The 16,219-nt window shown below is 40.7% G+C and overlaps 1 protein-coding gene across 1 annotated transcript; it reads left to right on the forward strand.

The window, feature by feature from the left end:
• The first annotated feature begins 215 nt into the window (after positions 1 to 215).
• LOC110259630 (adhesion G protein-coupled receptor E2-like) lies at positions 216 to 15,845 on the forward strand. Its single transcript, XM_021085113.2, is given in 12 exon segments — positions 216 to 334; positions 807 to 1,079; positions 1,958 to 2,004; positions 2,124 to 2,201; positions 2,614 to 2,791; positions 6,716 to 6,823; positions 7,005 to 7,225; positions 7,408 to 7,587; positions 13,901 to 13,969; positions 13,972 to 14,100; positions 14,384 to 14,619; positions 15,776 to 15,845. Coding segments are annotated over 12 exon segments (1,623 nt in total). The 5' UTR covers positions 216 to 300.
• The last annotated feature ends 374 nt before the right edge of the window (positions 15,846 to 16,219 follow it).

Raw genomic sequence — 16,219 nt, forward strand, 5'->3', positions numbered from 1 at the left:
TTGGGTCAGCTAGTGTGGAGAGATGAGCATAGAAGTCAGCAATCTTTCTGAAGAAAGATGAGTACCTCCTGGGAGCTCAGTCTGTCCAGTCCTCATGATAGGATCAGGCTAGAGACCATAGCCTCTACCATGTGCCTTCACACCATCACGAGGTGAACATTGTCCTATTGTGTTCCAGACATCAATGAGTGTGAACCCCCCTCCACAGTGTCTTGTGGAAAATTTGCACAGTGCTGGAACACAGATGGGAGCTACTACTGCACATGCAGCCCAGGATACCAACTTGTTTCTGGGGCAACGATGTTCAGGAAAGAAAGTGAGAACACATGTCAAGGTAAGAGCCAACCTGTGTCTTCTATCTCCTCTGTGGACTTCGAATGTATCAAAGAGCTGGCATGGACACCTACTCAGTCACACATCCACTATGAACATTAAGTATCACTTCCAGAATTTTGAAATATCCATCTGACCCCCTGGCATCTTATTTTCACAAAACAAAAGCCAGGGATGTCATTCAAAGTACCCCAGGAGGTCATAGCCCATTTGGTTCTAGCACAATAAATATCCTCTTAACCATCATCAGTGACTACCAGGAGAGACATTTCCCCACTGAATCCCATACAGGCTCTGCCATACCAGGCATTCTTTCACACCTCAAACCACGGAGTGGGGATGTCCAAGGGTGCCCACCTTCCCAAGGCAACCCAGTCCCTGCCAACAACACCAGCAACCTGACGTTACTTCTTAACCACTCTGTCTCTATTTCCCACACAAAGTTCTGCCCTAATACATCTCAATAATTTCAGTTGTCAAGCCTGAGAATACCACAAAGGATCAGGACTCAGAAAAATGTTGTGTCAGACCTGAGCAGGATGACAAGAACACCCCAACATACACACTTGGAGATCTGGATGAACAGAAGAGGCTCCCATCTGGACCAGACAGCAAGAGAGATCATCATAAGGAACCATTGCCACAGGGCCAAACCTCTCCCAAGGAGGTCAAACCAGGCTCCATGGGGGGCCAGACTGATGGGGGACAGAAGAAGAAGGCTAAGCCCCACTGGCAAGAAGCCAAAGGTCTGTATCCCTGGTGGAGCACAAGGGCCCATATGACACAAACACCTGCTACCCCTCACCCATCAGACCTTTCTCCCCACTCCAGCCAGCCTGCCCTCACCCACCATTGACATTCTTCATGCGTGGATTCTCACCACTTCCTGCTTGTGCAGGGGATGCCTCCCTGGGGATCAAAAAAAGGCACCCAGGACTTCCCCACTTGATATAGTGCACTGTCTGGATGGCCCTGGCCTTTCCAGCATCTTCTTCATTCTCCCTGCTCTTGCCTTATAGTTTCATCCTTGGGGAGCCTAGATCAGGTACACTTCTTGGTCTATCTCTATTGAGTTGTCCGAGTCAGTATGGATAGGACAGCATGTCCCTGAAAGAGTCATTGAGATTCCAAAGAGAATTCAGCCAGTGAGCAGCCATTCTGGGGATAAGTACAAAGGCCATTATTGGGAGCAAAAATGGGTCCTGGCTGGGAAATGCAGAATTTCTCCTGCACTCACTTCCCAAGACAACCCACTCTGGCCTTTCTCCAAATGCTCAGGATAGAACATGGGTGGCCATGATGTCCACACCTGGGCTGACAGACTGGTAGGACTCAGGTTGAGTCCATCCACATCTGGACAACAGAGCATCTAAGCCACCACGCTCACTTAGGGAAGCCCCCATGTGAATAGGAAAAAGTTCCTACTCACCAGGAAGGATACAATGAGGTCTTCCAGATGCCTCTATACCAAAATGGAGAGGTTGAATAACCAAATATTCAGGGATTAATGTCTGGGATGCTACCTGGTCTGATCTGACCCTAGACCCTGTCTTCAACACATAGACAGACATACAAACACACATGTGCACCTACACCTAATTAAGTGCCATCCTGTGCCCTGCAGGGATCATCTTCCCCACCTGGGCTGCACCCTCAAGAGTCAAGAGCAAGGTGAGTGCCCCCAGAAGAAACCAGGAGGTATGAAATCCCTCTGCACAGCCTACCCATTTCCCCCAGGCTCCCCCACCCTCACATAAATCTCTCTGACACCCTCATCTCCTTCTTCCCAGAGGTTCTCCCGCTTCTTTGACAGGGTCCAGTATCTGAGTAGAAACTTCAATTCAGCCTCTGTCCAGAGCACTGTCCAGGTAAGGCCAGGACCACAGGAGGTAGAGACATCTCATAGAGCCCTGGGGAAGCTTTGATCTGGGAGGAGACGACACCCTGACATAATTACACACAGTTCTGAGGCCCCACCTTTCCCAGGGTGGGTCAGAAGAGGGGGAAGGAGGTATTTGTGCTGGGATAGACACCATGTGCACCTACTATGACCTTTCTCCTTGCTATTTCTGGATGTTGGACTTAAGTTATCCTTGGCACTCATGACCAGGATTGGCTTCTGAATTACTGGATTCCAGGGGCAATGACCACCCAGGGAATTCCATCTGGTACCACATTTACCACCCAGTCTCTAGGGTCATTCTCTGTGGCTGAGTGGGTACTGTTTTCATGCAGCCTCTCTGGTGCATGGGATCTATGTTCTCATCCCCCCAACTCTAGGAAGTCATACAGGAAGTGGATGAAATGCTGGAGAGCCCCGGGGACCTGGGAAACCTGGCCCCCACAGAGCAGCACTCTGTGGCCACTAACCTGCTCTTTGGCCTGGAGAATGTCCTAAGAGGGCTGAGCAAGGCCCTGCACAATGGGTCTGCGACATTCACTTCATCTGCAGGCACAGGTAAGTACCTGGGACCGCCCTCTGGCTTCCCCTCTGCCCATTCTGGGCTCATTCCTTTCATAGCCTCACTGGAGCCAAGTTACCAGAGCTTGTGTCTCAAGTTCTAAATAAATAAAAATAAAACTTTAAAAATAGCCATGAGCTGTAGTGTAGGTCACAGACACAGCTTGATTCCCTCGTTGCTGTGGCCCTGGCATAGGCCGGGGACTACAACTCTGATTGGACCCCTAGCCTGGGAACTTCCATATGCCACACGTGCAGCCCTAAAAAGATAAATACATTAATTTTAAAAAATTATGCTAACTGAAATAAATCATACCAAGAAAGATGAATATCATAAGATCCTTCTTATATGTGAGATTTAAAAAATCATCAAATTCATCAATACAGAGAGCAGATTTGTGGTTTCCAGAGACCAGGATGAGAGCCCAGGAAGTGGGAAAGTGTCAAAAGGTACAACCTTCCAGTTATAAAATAAATAAGTCCTAAGGGTGTAATGTACAGAATGGTAACAATAGTTAATAATATCATACAGTATTTTTTATTTTTTTATTTTATTGAAATATGATTGACCAACAAATTTGTGTTAATTACAGGTGATTTACAATAAAGTAAATCAGTTCTATAAATACATATATCCATTCCTTTTCAGATTCTTTTCCCATATGGGTTGCACACAGTACTGAGTAAATTTCCCTATGCTATACTGTAGGTCCCCATTACCTATTCTTTAAATAGTTGTATGTATATATCAATCCTAACCACCAAATTTATCCCTCTCCCCCTCACACACACATTTCCCCTTTGGTTTTGAAATCTTTGAGTCTGTTTCTGTTTTCTAAGTTCTATTGCATCGTTTCTATTAGATTCCGCATAGTAGTGATCTCATAGGATATTTGCCTTTCTCTGACTTACTTCACTTGGTATGGTAATTTCTAGGTCCAGTTATGTTGCTGCAAACAGCACTATTTCATGCTTTTATGGCTGTGTAATATTCCATTGTATCAGTGTACCACATTTTCTTTATCCATTCCTCTGTTGATGGACATTTAGGTTTCTTCCATGTCTTGGCTGTTGTAAATAGTGCTGCAGTGAACACTGGGGTGCATATATCTTTTTGAATTATGGTCTTCTCTAGATATATGTTCAGGAGTAGGGTTGCTGGATCATATGGTAGTTCTATAGGTAGTTTTTGAAGAAACCTCCATATTGTCCTCCAAAAGAGTTGCACCAGCTTAAGTTCCCAACAACATTGGAAGAGGGTTCCCTTTTCTCCACACCCTCTCTAGCATTTGTTGTTAGTTGTAAACTTGTTAATGATGGCCATTCTGTCTGGTGTGAGGTGATACCTCATTGTAGTTTTGACTTGCATTTCTCTAATAATTAGCAATGTTGAGCATCTTTTCATGTTCTTTATGGCCATCTGTCTCTCCTTTACATAAATGTCTGTTTAGATCTTGTGACCATTTTTAATTGGGTTGCTTATTTTATTGATATAACTGTATACTATACTTGTATATTTTGAAGATTAGTCCCTTGTTGGTTGCTTCATTTGCAAAGATTTTCTTCCATTCTGTGGTTGTCTTCCTGGTTTCTTTTGCTGTGCAAAGGTTTTGAATTTAATTGTCTCATTGGTTTATTTTTTATTAAAGTATAGTTGATTTACATTGCTGCCCACCAAAGTGGCCCAGCCTCTCTCACATACACACACACACACACACACACACATATATATAATTTTCCTTATCTTCCATCATGATCTATCCCCAGAGATTAATTATAACTCCCTGTGCTATACAGTAGGACCTCACTGCGTATCCATTCTAAATGATAGTTTGCATCTACTGATCCCAAAATCCCAGCCCGTCCCCCTCCCTCTCCCCTTTCCCTTGACAACCATAAGTCTGTTCTCTATGTCTGTGAGTCTGTTTCTGTTTTGTAGATAGGTTCATGTGTGCCGTATGTTAGAGTCCATACTTAAGTGATATCATACGGTATTTATCATTCTATTTTTGACTTACTTATTTCACTTCTCTCGTTGCATACATGTTGCTGATGAAGGCATTATTTCATTCTTTTAATGGATGAGTAGTATTCCATTGTATAAACATATACCACATCTTCTTAATTCATTCAACCGTCGATGGACTTTTAAGTGGTTTCCATGTCTTGGCTGTAGTGAATAGTGCTGCTATGAACATACAGGTGCCTGTATTTTTTGAATGAAAGTTTTTTCTGGATATATGCCCAAGAGTGGAATTGCTGGGTCATATGGTAGTTCTATATGATTTCCTCCTTTTGCTAGCCAGCAGCTCCTCCTGCTATGGCTCCTGGAGGTGGAGCCCATAGTGTCCTGCCTCCTGAGACCATGCCCAGAGATTAAGGCCATAGTGGAGGCTCCCACCCCTTCCCTCCAGCACCCCCCAAACAATGGTGCCTGGCCCCCAAGCCCATCTGGGTTTCCTCAGCTTTAATCCTCAAATGTAATAGCCCTAGACTCTAGTTCCTCCAGGCTGTTGTTCTGCCGCCAATGCCAGCTTTTTCCCATTCAGCCAGTTCCAGTTCTCTCTCTGAGTATGATCTCCAAAGCCTGAGTTTTAGTTGCCAAACCCTGCATGCACCAGCAGATGATTGGGAAGTTCAGAGCAGTAGCACTTACCACTTTTGGAGGGCTCTTTTCATTTTAATTATTTCAGATTGATTCCTTTGTTCTCTCCCAAGACTCTAAAGTTCCTCATCTGTCCCAGCTGATCTCCTGGCTGGTGGGAGAACTTCCCAGAGTGCAGAAGCTTTTCTTTTGTACAAGCTCCTTCCTATCTGTGCAAGTCCCATCCCACTTCCTTTCTCATTTTCTCTCTTTTCCTTTTTTTCTTTATCTTATACCCTACCCAGTTTCATGAAGATTTTCTTGCATAATCAGAATGCTGAGGTCTTTTTCCAGAGTTCAGCAAATTTTCTATGTGAATCATTCCACATGTAGATGTATTTTCAATGTATTTGTGGGAGTAGGTGAGCTTGAAGCCCTACTACTCTGCCCTCTTCTCATTTCCCCAATTTTCTATTTTCTTATATGATTTTTAGCATTTTGTGTGTCTCTAGGAATTTTTCCATTTCATCTAGGTTTCCTAACATGTTGTTGAATGATTGCTCATAGTGTTATGATCCATTGTAAATGCAAATGATAAACTTGCATTATATGTATCATATGTTATTACTTATAGCAGGGGTTCCTCTTGAGGCTCAACAGGTTAAGAACCCAACAAAGTGGAGTTCCCGTCGTGGCGCATCAGTTAACGAATCCGACTAGGAACCATGAGGTTGCGGGTTCGATCCCTGCCCCTGCTCAGTGGGTTAACGATCCGGCGTTGCCGTGAGCTGTGGTGTAGGTTGCAGACACGGCTCGGATCCTGCGTTGCTGTGGCTCTGGTGTAGGCCAGTGGCTACAGCTCCGATTAGACCCTTAGCCTGGGAACCTCCATATGCCACGGGAGTGGCCCCCAAAAATAGCAAAAAGACAAAAAAAAAAAAAGAACCCAACAAAGTGTCCATGAGAATGCATGTTTGATCCCTGAGCTCACTCAGTGGGTTAAGAATCCAGAATTGCACAATGGCTTAGGTCACAGATGTGGGTCAGATCAGGACCCACAGTGATTGTTGCATAGGCTTGCAGCTCCAGCTCCAATTCAAACCCAAGCACCCCCTAACCTGGGAACTTCCATATGCTGCAGATGTGGCCCTAAAGGGAAAAAAATGTTATTATGTATAACAAATAAAACTATCATTTATATATAATATCTTATGTAATATAGAGAGTATTTATGTATTATATTATATATGAATATATATGCATAAAACACTGTTATGTCAAGCACTGCTCACACAATTACTAACCTAACTTCCTTGTATAACCCCATAAACTTTTAGAATTCTCCCTGAAGGTTATGGAGGAAGAAGATAGGAATATCACCTTGACTCAAAATCAGACAAAGATGCTGCTGACCTGGGATACACTGCACAAATCTAGTGATTCAGGTAACAGTTAAGGGAGATAAAGGACACTGAGGCTTCACAGTGGGACAAGTTTGCAAAGATGTGACCAAAAAAATGAAGTTTAACTAGAACTGTGGTATATGGGAGGCAAAATGAAAGAGTCCATCTAAAGAAGAGGTCATGTTGGGCACCCCAAGATGTCAACTTTGCTCCTGTACTGCAGGTCCTATTGTGGTGGGCCTTGTCTCTACACCAGGGATGAGAAAATTGCTTGCCAATGTCTCTTTGGTCCTGGATACTGAGGAGGAGATAGTTCTGCATGAGATGCAAATGGTCTTGAGACAGGAAATCTCCCCCATCCTGCTGTCAAATGTGGTATCCGCCTTTATCAACCGCAATAACACACAGAACCTCAACTCCCCAGTTACCTTCATCTTTCAGCATGTGAGTCCTGGTGGGATGGAGCTGTGGGTGTGGAAGAGCCCTGAGTCCTGCACAGTCTTGGGCTTCAGGGTTCTCCTTCAGGAGCTCACCACGCCCTCAGGAAAGCCCTCCATAAGAAAGCTTTGGGTGATCATTTCTGAGCATTAGAACAACTAGCTCAAACCCATTTCTTTTTCCTACAGTCAGTGACCCTTGGGCCAAGGCAGAAAGTGTTCTGTGTCTTCTGGGAGAATAGCCAGAATGGAAGTGGTCATTGGGCCACCAATGGCTGCAGGATGGTGGGCACCAAAGACAATAGCACCATCTGCCAGTGCACCCACCTCAGCAGCTTTGCCATCCTCATGGCTCATTACGAAGTACAGGTGAGAGCTCTGAGAGGGGCTGCATTCAATATCTCCTGCTGTGTAACATATCCACCCACATGTATCAAGTAAAAAAGAAAAAAAAATTATATTACCTTGCAGTTTCTTCTGGTCAAAAAATGGGCTGTCTTTTCAGGGTATTACAAGTCTTGCCTCTCCTCTGAAGCTTGGGGTCCTCATCTAAGCTCCCTGAAAGCTGGCAGAAATCAGTTCCTTGTGGTAGAAGAACTGAAGTCTCTTTTCTTGCTGTCAGAAGGGGACTAGACTGAGCTCCTAGGGGCTGCCCACATTCCTTTTTACATGGTGCTATCTGGAGACTAGCAAGAGAAGATCCCTTATATCAAAACTCTCTTGTCCTTAGAATCCTTTTCACCAGGAAGAGCCAAGATCTCTTAAGAGCTCTTCTGAGTAAGTCAAGCCCACCTAGGCCGTACATTTCTTTGTTTGTTTGTCCGTGTGTATTTTAGTTTTTTATTTCATTTCATTTTTAATGTTTTTTTATAGTTGATTACAATGTTCTGTCAATTTCTGCTGTACAGCTAAGTGACCCAATTGATCATACACATATATATGTTCTTTTATTCATACTATCTTCCATTTCTCTTCAATTGATTTGTATGTCTGTTTTTGTACTAGTACCACACTGTATTGATTACTGTAGCTTTTTAATATTGTCTGAAGTCTGGGAGATATGCCCCCTACTTTGCTTTTTTATCCTTAGGATCGATTTGGTAATTCTGGGTCTTTTATTGTTGCATATAAGTGTTTGATTGTTTGTTCTAGTTCTGTGAAAAATATCATAGGTAATTTGATAGGGATCACATTAAATCTGTAGATTGCTTTGAGTAGAATGGCCATTTTTACAATATTGCAATGACATATTAGAAAGGGAATATAAAAAACACACCCCCCAAAATTAAATACCTAAATTAAAATATTAATTCTTTCAATCCAGGAGCATGGTATATCCTTCTATTTCTTTGAATCCTCTTTAATTTCCTTGATTAATGTTCTACAGTTCTCAGCATATAAGTCTGTCACCTCCTTAGGTTTATTCCTAGGTATTTAATTTTGGGGGGTGTGATTTTAAAAGGTATTGTTTTTTATATTCCCTTTCTAATATGTCATTGCAATATTGTAAAAATGGCCATTCTACCCAAAGCAATCTACAGATTTAATGTGATCCCAATCAAATTACCTATGATACTTTTCACAGAACTACAACAAACAATCTAAAAATTCACATGGAACACAAAAAAACCCAGAATTGCCAAATCAATCCTAAGGACAAAAAAGCAAAGTAGGGGGCATATCTCCCAGACTTGCGATTTCTCTTTTTTCATTTCTTATTTTGATTATTTGGGTTCTCTCTCTCTTCTTCTTTGTGAGTCTGGCAGGGGTTTGTCAATTTAGTATAGCCTTTCAAAGAACCAGCTCTTGGTTTATTGATTTTTCCTATTGTTTTTAATCTCAATTTTATTGATTTGCTTTCTGATCTATGATTTACTTCCTACTGCTAATTTTAGGTTTTGCTCGTTCTTCTTTTTCTAATTCTTTTAGGTGGTATGTTAGGTTGTTGATTTGAGGTTTTTCTTCTTTTTTGAGGAAGACCTGTATCTCTATGAACTTCCCTCTAAGAACTGCTTTTGTGGCATCCCATAGATTTTAATGATTGTGTTCATTGTTTTATATAATTTCCTTTTTGATTTCCTCATTGACCCATTGGGTTTTTAATAGCATACTGTTTAGTCTTCATGTAGTTAGTTTTTTCTGATTTATTTTCCTATGGTTGATTTCTAGTTTCATGCCAGTGTGGTCATCGAAGATATTTGAAATAATTTCTATACTCTTAAATTTGTTGAGGTTATTTTTGCGCCCCAGTATGTGGTCGATCATAGATAATGTTCCATGTGCACTTGAAAAGAATGCATACTCTGGGTTTTTTTGGATGCAATGTCCTAAAAATATCAATTAAGTCTAACTGTTCTATTGTCTTTTAGGATCTCTGTTGTCTTAATGATATTCTATCTAGAGGATCTGACCATTGACCTGAGTGAGGTGTTAATGTCTTCTACTATTACTGTGATCCCATCAATTTCTCCTTTTATGTCTGTTAGTATTTGTTGTATGTATTTGGGTGCTCCTATGTTAGGGGCATATATATTGATGAATATAATATCCCTTTCTTGAAATATTCCTTTTATCAACAAATAGTGTCCTTTGTCTTTCTTTATGGCCTTCATTTTAAAGTCTATTTTTTATATGAGTATTGTAATTCCTGTTTTCCTCTCATTTCCATTTGCATGAAATATACTTTTCCATCACTTCACTTTCAATTTATTTGTGTCCTTTACCCTAAGATGAGTCTCTTGGTAGGCAACAAATTGTAGGTTCTTGTTTTTTTTATCTTGTCTGCCACTCTCTGCCTTTTGATTGGAGCATACAGCCCATTGATATTTAAGGTAATCATTGATAAATATGTATTTACTGCCACTTTAAACCTTGTTTTCCAGTTCAGTCTATGTTTCTCTTTGTTCCTTTCTTTTCTGGTTTGATAATTTCCTTTTATTTTATGAATGTGTCCTCTTATTTTTAGTTTTTGTGAATGTATTATTTGGTTTTGATTTGTGCTTGCCCTGTTTTTCAAGTATGTTAACCCCTTCTTATATCTGCTTGCTTTAGCCTGATAGTCATAGAGGCGCAAACACATCCCAAATAAAAAGCGTCTAGATTTTCTTACTTTCCATCCCACATTTTATGATTTTGAAGTCCTTTTTCAACATCATCATGTTCATCCTTTTGTTGTTCCTTGTGTCACTTTTACAAATATGTCGGCTTTTTTCCTTTTAGCCCTGTATACTGACTTATTTAAGTGATTACTTTCCATTTCCGATTTCCTCTATCCTATATCTTCTTTTTTTCTATTTAGAGGACACGTTTCAGTTTCTTTTATAGTGGTTTTAGTATTGCTGTATTCTTTTATATTTTGTTTGTTGGAGAAATTCTTTATTTCTCCTATTTTAAATTATATTCTTTATGCATAGAGTACTCTAGGCTGCACATTTTCCCCTTTTAGAATGTTGTCTTTTTTGTTGTTGTTGTTGTTGCCTTTTCTAGGGCTGCTCCCAGGGCACATGGAGATTCCCAGGCTAGGGGTCCAATTGGAGCTGTAGCCACTAGCCTACGCCAGAGCCACAGCAACGAGGGATCCGAGCCACGTCTGCAACCTACACCACTGCTCACAGCAATGCCAGATCCTTAACCCCCTGAGCAAGGCCAGGGATCAAACCCACAACATCATGGTTCCTAGTTGGATTCATTAACCACTGCACTACGACAGGAACTCCTAGAACTTTGAATATATCTTGCCACTCTCTTCTGGCCTGTAGCATTTCTGTAGAAAAATCAGATGATAGCCTTATGAGGGTTCCCTTACAATAAGTGCTTTGTTTTTCTCTTGCTGCCTATATAATCCTCTCTGTATATTTAATCTTGCCATTTTTATTATAATATATCTTGGTATAGATCTGTTTGGATTCAACTTGTTTGGGGCCCTCTGTGCTTCCTGTATCTTGATGTCTATTTCCTTTATATTTGGAAAGTTTTCATCCATAATTACTTCAAATATATTTCCAATCCCTTTTCCTTTTTCTTCTCCTTCTTGAATACCTATTATGTGTAGATTGGCCTATTTTGTATTATTCCATAGATCTCTTATACTGCTTTCATGTTTTTTCCTTTGGTGTTGTGTCTGCTGTCCTGATTGGGTACTTTCCATTATTATACATTCCAAGTCACTTATTCATTCCTCTGCATTATTCATTCTTCTCTTCAATTCCTTTAACTCAGCTTGTGTCTTTGCAAATGAATTTTCTAATTTTTCCTTCCTCCTCCTTATAGTATCTAACTCCTTTCTAAAGTAAACTGCATTACAGTTCATATCTGCTCTTAATTCCTTCAGTATAATCATTACCTCCTTTTTGAACTCAGTGTCTATTAGACTGCAGAGAATGATAGACTTTTCTTAAAGTCAGTTGTAGAACTTGAATTCCATCTGCAAGATCAATTCACAGCAGCACCTAGATGGGTGTTTGACTTCAAAGCTAGAACTGTTCATTTGTACCCCAGGGTATATATTTTTCTGCTGACCACCAGTGTATTCTGGACTGGACTGTTCATGGGTTGCAGAATGGAACTCTGATGATGGCAGAGGTGACAGGGGACCAGGGGAGCTAGTGAGTACAGAGAGTCAGGAGCTGTCTTTGCCTCCTAACCTGGCCACGGGAGCTGGTAAATTTTCTGGTTCACCAAAACCAAAAACTCTGGAGATTTCAAGGAATAGAGTATTTACTGAAATAAATGTGGCACCCACATGAAATGAGGCATGAAAAGTATCCCAGCAATGGTCAGACATCATACGAGCCCCAGAATTTTGACCAATACTCCAAGGGTATGTGACCTACAGCTATGTCACTAAATACCATGATATTCATACTTTTACTTGTATAATGCTTCCTATTTATTATAGAGTTAAGATAGTTAAGTTTTGAATCCCAATAGAACAAGAGAGTGAACACTGAAGATTCTCCATCCCAAGCCCAACACTAGACACCTAGTTCCTCTGGTTCCAACAAGCAAAGTTTTTAGTTTCTCCTGAACATTTTTATGGATATTTTATACATATAAAAATAATTCTGTATTTCTTCCTTTGTCCTTTTTTCACACACCTGGTAAGTTAGTCCTTTGATTCTACAAAGAGATTCTCCATCACTCTTTGGCCACATTGCATTCTTAGGGGGAATTTGCTACATATATATATATTATATATCAAGGCCTCTCACAGTGGATGTTTTTGTTAGATCATTTGCTATTACCAATAATGATGCAATGTTTAGACTTACTTCACTGTTGTTGTGTTTGAATATGCAGTTAGGATGGATGCTGTGTCAAATTCATCATTGCATGTTAATAGAGTTTTCCAAATTTCAGCACATCTAAGTCATACCTGTGAACACTGCATTCAGTTTTACATAAAGGTGTGTGCTTCTTACACCCTTCCCCCAAGGTGACTATCAATTTTTTCCATGTTTACACATTTAAGAGTTAAATATCATATCTAGGGAAAAATGCGACTTTTTTATGATTAGAAGAATGGAACATTTTTATCTAGGAGACATTAGTATTTCCAGCTCTGGAAAAACTTTTTCACAACGTAGGTATATTTTTCTATTTGCTTATTCTTATATTTCTCATGGATTTGGGAAATTCTTTTATATTTTATTTGTGAAACCAAAGATTCTCAAAATTTATGATGCATCAAAATCAACTGGACAGATTATGATTTTTTAATTTTTTATGTATATAATGATTTTTATTTTTTCCATTATAGCTGGTTTACAGTGTTCTGTCAATTTTCTACTGCACTGAATTGTGACCCAGTTACACATACATGTATACACCCTTTTTTTCCCAAAATCATGATTTATTTTTTAACCCTTTACTCCTAAACAAAGTCAAACTGATAGATGTTTCCAAAATTAAAATATACCAACAATACCAAATTGCTCTTTATTTAGATGTATCTACTTTAAACATTTTTACTTCCATTTTCTTTGTAATTTGCCTGTTTTCTATCTCCCTCTGTCTCTCTTTCTCTCTCCTTCCCTCCCTCCCTCTGCTCAACTTTCACTGAAATGACATTGCTGGGTACTTTCTTTTCATTCTCCTCATGGATCTATGGTGATTTTCAAAAAGAGGCAGAAAATAGGAATTTTTAGCCAACACCATTGCCAGTGTAAGCGTTTCCCCCTTTATCAAACTGTCAAGCTCTAAATCTCTAAGGATTAGTGACACCAAGAAAAAAGTATTGCAAAGATGAGATCACTGGAGTCCATGCTGGGGAGTTGATACGTGGACATCAAGTCTCCAGGTAGAGACATCAGCACATGATGGGAATGAAGGATGGTGCTCCACGTGTGGAGCCTCATGCCTCAGTGAACTTCTCAGGGGGACCAAAACTTTAGAAATGCCCAAAAGTCTACTGGAAAATAAATACTTGTGAGTACCAGGACTTTGTCTTGACTAAAGACTATCCTGTACTTCAATTCCTCCAGGAAAAGAAATAGTCATTTCAGACCCCTAAAACTAACATTCTAAACCTGGAGTCCAACATTCTAAATATCATAAATTTAGCTGGATCCTCCATTCCTGATTATCCTTTGCTTAAAAATAAAAATAAAAATAAAAATGGTGGAAGGGACATTACCCAAGAGCAGGAAAGTGTGACGGTGATCTGCTCTCCGCTGGGTCCCAGGAAGAGAATACTTCACTCAATGTGATCACCTACATCGGGCTGACCCTCTCTCTGCTGTGCCTTCTCCTGGGGTGGCCCTCACCTTCCTGCTGTGCAAAGTCATCCAGAACACCAGCATATCACTCCACTTGCAGCTCTCCATCTGCCTCTTCCTGGCCCACCTGCTCTTCCGAATAGCCATCGACAGAACTGAGATCAAGGTACTTATACTGCCCCAAAATGCCACTGCCCTGCCCCAGGGGATGCTGAGTTCATGAAGTCATGCTGCCTTGGACACCTTTAAAAAAATGGCCTGGGATCTAGGTAAGGTTAGATGGGTAAGTATCCAACTTCACAGTAACACACACAACTAGAAGATAGACACTCCACTGACAACCCCTTCATATACATCAGCATTCTCCCTAGTGGCAAGGTATAAAGGAGGTTCTGGGGCCATGCCCCATACTTAAAACCTTTCCTGGTAACACCTTACTGCTCCCCCAGGTGCTGTGTAGCATCATCGCAGGTGCCTTACACTATCTCTACCTGGCCTCCTTCACCTGGATGCTGCTGGAGGGCCTGCACCTTTTCCTAACTGCATGCAACCTAATGGTGGTCAACTACTCCAGTGTGAACAGGTTCATGAAGAAGCTCACATTCCCTGTGTGCTAGGGAGTCCCAGCTGTGATTGTGACCATATCTGCAGCAACCCAGCCTCATCTCTATGGAACATCCAGCCGGTAAAAGCACATTCCCTCTGTTCCTATCCTCCCCAGCATGACTGTGGCCATCATAGTACCAACATACCACTTCATTTTTTAAGTTATTTTTTATTGAGGTAACATTGGTTTCTAAAACTGTATAAGTTTCATGTGTCCAACATTCTCTTTCTACCTCTGTACACCCTACAACTTGCTCACCATCCAAAGAGCAGTTTCCATCCATCACCATCACCATACGGTTGATCCTTTACCCATTTCACCTCCACACATACCCATCCCTTTCCCTCTTATAGCCAGTAGTCTGTTCTCTGAAATAAGGGAGGAGGGGTGGCTTGTTTTGTTCATTTATTCATTTATTGGTATGAAATCATACTTTGTCTTTCTCCTCCTTCACATCTCAGCTTAAACACCATTCAGTTCTCTCAGGGAACCCTTCTCAATATCTCAATCTCCTATAACCCAAACTAGGTTATGGGGCCAATTACATGTTCCCACAGCTCCTCATACTTCATCATAAAACTCATCATCTATTGTCTAATTGTCCACTTGCCCATCTAGCTGGGAACTCCCTGATGACAAGTAACATTCTGTCTTAATCACAACTGGGTGTTCAGAGCCAAGTATGGATCATGATATGAGAGGAAAAACTCTACCCTTGTCCCATAAAGCATAAATTACTTTCTATATTAATTTTATTTTTCTTTAAAACAGTTTATTTTCATTGGTCTGAGGGCCAAAACTTAGAAGAGATACTTAAAAGGAATTTACCTTTTGTAAACCACATTTGAAGGTGACTTATATGTAAAAGCTATATATAATTAGTGTATGTAGCTCAATGAATTGGGAACAAGTATACACATGGACCTTCATCAACATTAATGGCATTTACAAACTTTCAATTATGCGAGATAGATAAGTTCAGGAGATGGACTATAGAGCCTAACACCTCTAGCTAATAATATTGTATACCTAAAATTTGCCAAGCAGGTAGAACTTATGTGAAATATTCTCACCAAAAAAGTAATAATAATAATAATAATAATAATAATAATAATAATAATAATAATAATGATAGAGGCAGAAAAAACTTTGGGGAAGTGGGATATGTTTATTGACCAATGCTTTGACTACACAGGCCAAAATATTCTTGAATCTCCTCCCATCTCTTTCACAGATGCTGGCTCCACACAGAAGAAGGATTTATATGGACCTTTCTTGGTTCTGTCTTTACATCTTCTCTGTGAGTAATGGATGACACAGAGCATTCCACCTGCCAAGCTGAGAGCCAGTCAAAGAACATGGGTATAAGGAAGGTTACAGGCAGGATGACCAATTATTCCAGTTTGCTGAGGGATGAGGTGTTCCCAGGATGCAAGAATTTACATTTTAAAACTAGGATGGAGGGGTTTCCTAAGATGTGCAACTTTCAATGCTGAAACATGGAAGTTCTCATGCAAACTGGGACAAGTTGGCCACCCTTGTTACAGGACAAGAACGTGCTTAAATTACTAGGAGCTTGGTCTGGTTTTCTATGACCATGGTGAAATACAAAAACTCCCCGCCTGCTGGGTTATGTGTTGGATGAAGCAGGAGGAAAGGTTAGCAAAGGTGGATGAAT

The sequence above is a fragment of the Sus scrofa genome, chromosome 2, assembly GCF_054392235.1.
Source record: "Sus scrofa isolate SSC_HxYL_T2T_F1_AM1 chromosome 2, Sscrofa_HxYL_maternal_Yorkshire_Landrace_v2.0, whole genome shotgun sequence".
NCBI classification, from domain to species: Eukaryota; Metazoa; Chordata; class Mammalia; order Artiodactyla; family Suidae; genus Sus; species Sus scrofa.